The sequence below is a fragment of the Acyrthosiphon pisum genome, chromosome A1 (assembly GCF_005508785.2).
Source record: "Acyrthosiphon pisum isolate AL4f chromosome A1, pea_aphid_22Mar2018_4r6ur, whole genome shotgun sequence".
In the NCBI taxonomy this organism is placed as follows: Eukaryota; Metazoa; Arthropoda; class Insecta; order Hemiptera; family Aphididae; genus Acyrthosiphon; species Acyrthosiphon pisum.
In genome coordinates this window covers 153,153,905-153,158,478 of record NC_042494.1, presented here as the reverse complement: position 1 = coordinate 153,158,478, position 4,574 = coordinate 153,153,905, and the positions used below count along the sequence as shown (strand labels likewise).

Genomic DNA, 4,574 nt, shown 5'->3' with positions numbered 1-4,574 from the left:
TGCATGTCGAATTATAATGGTGTTGTATTAGAACTATAGGTACATTTAGAAACAGGGAATATTCAGCAAGCTTGAAAAGTGAGCTTTCCTATATAGTTTATTTTTTGTTTTAACATACATTTCAAATTTTTATATATGGGCTGGGTACAAATACTTTTATTATATAACCAAATAATAAAATGTAAAAATTACATAATTCACACTAGGTATATTATAATATACAATTAAGAGTCCGTTCTGGTATAAAAATCTCAGGTCTTGTTAGTATGATTTTTTAACCAAAACCGTGAGAAGTTCTTCTAGGTTTTTCCAAACCGATCATATTTACAATTTAAATTTTTAACAATCATATAATACACAATGAAAGACATAAAAAATATGGATGAGAGAATCTAAAAGAACTTATTGGAGTAGTAAAAGCTTCTCTAGTCATCGGTTTACCAAAAAAAAAAAAAAAACAAAGGCATACATAACACATGTCTTACACATCACACTTGATACCTGGACAATGCGAATGGTCTACATTCTACAATAATTATAACATTTAACAATAATAAGGAAAGTAGTGGATAATATTCATTAAGTTAAAACATAATGATTCAAAGTACCATATATTCTGTCATTTAGTGTATAATATACAATATTATAATATAGTAAAGTATAAGAATCAAAAACAATAATATTAATTATTATTGTTTTCCATTTCCAAACTTAAATGTTAAGTATTACAAATTTACAAATAAATCATATTACATAACAATTAATAATTATGCATAATATTATATTGTTGACATAAAATGTGTATAAGTATAAATGAATAATATAAATATATTGTACAGACATAAAACGCTATAGTGTATAAATGTACATAATATATAAACGAGTACACGAGTACAAAGTTATAGCTATTATAACCAGATTATCAATCAGAGGAATTTAATGGATTCTATAGTAAAGTTAATTGACACAATTCAACAATACATATCATATATGTGTGTTTCTTTTACTACTACTTTTTTTTTTCAATAGTATTAATTGGAATTTTTGAAAAAAAAAAAAACTTCAATAATTGTGGTACATATACAATAAGATATATTTCAATGTTTAACACCTGACGTTGGACTTGGAGATTAAAAACAATTTTTTATCCAACGACAACACAAAATGCAACGATAGAATATTGTTGTTAAATCTTAAACGCTAGGGTATATTATTTTGCTTGTTCAGCAATTGAAATCAAGAAAGAAAGCTGAAACAATCGTGATGGACACTAATGATGACTACATGAGATTTAAAAACAATAACTTGGTTGGTTGGATAGTTATCATAGATGAGATTTAATTCTCCTCTATTATAGATGCGTTAGAACTGAAAATTGTAACACTGACGTTGGTATTCTACATTTTTTTTTTGTTTCTTCACGCATATCCATCAGTCTTTATGATAAATTATTATATGAAATCTAAATCTATTTGACTAGATGTATAAAATTAAAAACAACTAAACCTATTTTAACCTAACACGTTTCATTTAAGTTACGTCACTACAACATGTATAGGACATTCATAATACATAACATAAAAACGCCTCAAACAGCTTCGGGGTTTAGTTTCTTTTTGTTTAGTACCCGAGCGGTTTTGAACAATACTTTGAATGGACTATAGAATAATGAACTGTTGTACATAATAATAATAAAATAAAAAATAGATACAATATTTACTTTATAAATAAACTGCTATGCTATTATAACTTAAACAACTACTAGTGGGAATATAGAATGCAAAAGAAAGAACAATATTTAGTTGATATGTCTACTAGTAAAAATATATATATATATAAACTAGACTAAGGGCTCAAAAATGCATAATATAGTCAAAAGTAAAATTAAATAATCACAATAACGGTGCGTCATCATCATAATTGTTTGGTTTACTTATCCAATTTTCATACGTCCAAAACACACCATAAATATTTAAACAGCCGAACAGTATAAGTACATAATAACATAATATTACAATCACAATAATATTATTGAGTAACTAAAAATATACATTAGTTTTTTTTAAGCAAATTGGAAGGGAAAAATACGCAGTGTACAAATTGTATATTGTAGTGATCTAAAAAACAACTTTCCCACCCTGTTCAAGTTAAATTTACTATTGATATAATGATAAATTGAAGAAAAAAAAACATAATGATTATACATACACACATACGTACAAATATAAAATATTGGACTCGTATAACTTTTGATAGAAACTTTAAATAAAAAATACTCTTATGATTAAAAAAAAACCTCATCAATCGAGTACATACATAACATTACAACCATTATATTATTATGCATGTACGCTTTACTTTAAAAGATATAATTGGGAAGTTCTAACAGTCTTCTATGTCACTGGGAGCATCAAGGGCTGTATGCAACGTAACAGCGACACCTCTGTTAACACTGACCGCTGGATAGAATACTCCATATAGACCGTTAAAAGCCACTGGACCCTAAACAAAAAAAAAAAAACAAAGATACAGAGAGCTATTGCAGTGAATCCAATATTAACAAAGAGTGAAAAATCAAGCAAATTTCCAGCCGTCAATCCTTACTTGTGGTTCATCGTTGACGAAGAAAGACAATTGGTGTTTGTTCAGGTCAAGAAGTACGCCGACCGTGGATCCCACCTGGATGCCACCCTCGCACCTCTGCTCATGACTACGACAGTGCATGAACCAAGACCTTTGCTTGTCAATGTACATGCTCCAACCGGATTCGTCTTTTCCTAAAACAAAAAGCGTATTAAAATGTTAATAGCAACAATAACAGCAAACTCTAAAAATGACCTAAAGGTTGGAGTACGTGAGTAGCAAGTGCCATAGGAATAAATCTATAGGGGGTGGGGTGGGGGATCCAGTAGCTTAATCTCATACTCCACTACCAAAATATGTATATAAATAAATGTTCACACATACGTTGATTGTGTATCTATCATTTTAATCAAATATTCGCAACTATTGTTGCATACATAATTAAAATATTCTATTATAATTAACACCTTAATTAACATCCTCGCAAATAAATATGCAAAAATATACAAAATCTAATTTCATATTTGAATTCTCTGTATGTACTTGAAACGTATAGTAATAATCTGGGATGTCTTACTACATTCAATCAAAGCTGAGCAAGTTAAAGATTTTGTTTTAACCCAGTTAAGTTGTGTTATTAAGTCATTAATAGGAAAAAGTTAGTTTAATTTTTGGTTAACTTAGTTAAGTTAAAAGTTAATACACAATCTTTAAAAATGTTTGGGCCCTGGCATTACAACTGACATGTCTGGCTGGTCCCTCTTACTCTGCTTTTATAATTAGATATATCATACAATTATGTCTTGTTTTGATGTATATTGTATATACATAATATGATTATTTTTAAAATGAAATATTTTATAAGCGCAACTAGAGGGTAGCTGGAGGGCTTGTATAACCCTCCAAAATAAATTATTCAATTGTTTCCTAAAATATTAATAAAACTTTAAAAATTTAACTGTTTTTGTTATTTTTTTTTTTTTAGAAAAACATTAAATAATAACATTTTTATTTAAAGTTTATTATAATTTTATATTTCCTAGTTATGATAAATATGGTAAATATCATTAACTGTATGCCTATACCTATTTTCTTTAAGGAAAAAATGTATGTCGCTAAATTGGTAAGATTATTATACATAATTTTACAGCATACGCACTGAACTATAATATACAGACAATGAATATTGGAAAAAATCCCCAACCCTAGGAAAAATAATCCTCGGACTACAATAGTACTCACAACTACATGAAATTGATTGATAAAATATTTTTTAAAAGCTAATTAGTTTAATTACCACATTATTAATATTTAATTACGAATATATACTTATAATATAGGTATACTTACATTAAAAAAATGTAAATATTATTATAAATAATTTTCAAAAATTAACAATAATATTATTTTGTTTTATATCACGATATATGTTAATGGTTCTTTTAGAAGAATATAGATACCTAAGCATTCATTAACTATTTCTTGATAATTATTTTGTATTATTTGAAGTATTGATCATTCAAATTATTGTTTTTTTTTTATTTTGTAATCTTTTAAATATTGTATCTATAAGTATAACTAATTTTGTTAAAACGATTCCTAATAATAATTTATTATAATATTTACATTATTGTCGAAATATAATTAGGAAACAGTATTTTATTTTGGGGATTTAATTTTTATGAAATTATACTTAGGTACAAAACGAAATAATATTGTTAATGTTTGAAAATTATAATATAAATATAAAAGTAATTTAAATTATATTCAATAGGTATATATTTTATACTTTGAACATATATTGGTTTTTGGATTTAATGTTTCATGCTTTTTAATTTTTTTTAGTGATATAAGCATTAAAGTATAAGTACAACTATACTATATATGTATATGTTTGTAATTAAATGATGGTAATTACACTAATATTATCGTTTAAAAATATTTGTTCAATCATTTTCATGTGGTTGTGAGTGATATTATAGTCTGGGGAT

The 4,574-nt window shown here is 26.1% G+C and overlaps 1 protein-coding gene across 2 annotated transcripts in view; it reads right to left on the bottom strand.

The window, feature by feature from the left end:
• Positions 1–594: 594 nt before the first annotated feature.
• Positions 595–4,574, bottom strand: part of LOC100166370 (E3 ubiquitin-protein ligase TRIM9) — a 90,906-nt gene continuing 86,926 nt past the window's right edge. For both annotated transcript variants that reach the window (XM_029488615.1, XM_029488616.1), the window contains 2 exons: positions 2,605–2,777; positions 595–2,502 (listed from right to left, as the gene is read on the bottom strand). In XM_029488615.1, the coding sequence (XP_029344475.1) occupies positions 2,383–2,502; positions 2,605–2,777 (293 nt within the window). In that variant the 3' untranslated portion in view covers positions 595–2,382. The remainder of the gene's footprint in view (positions 2,503–2,604; positions 2,778–4,574) is intronic.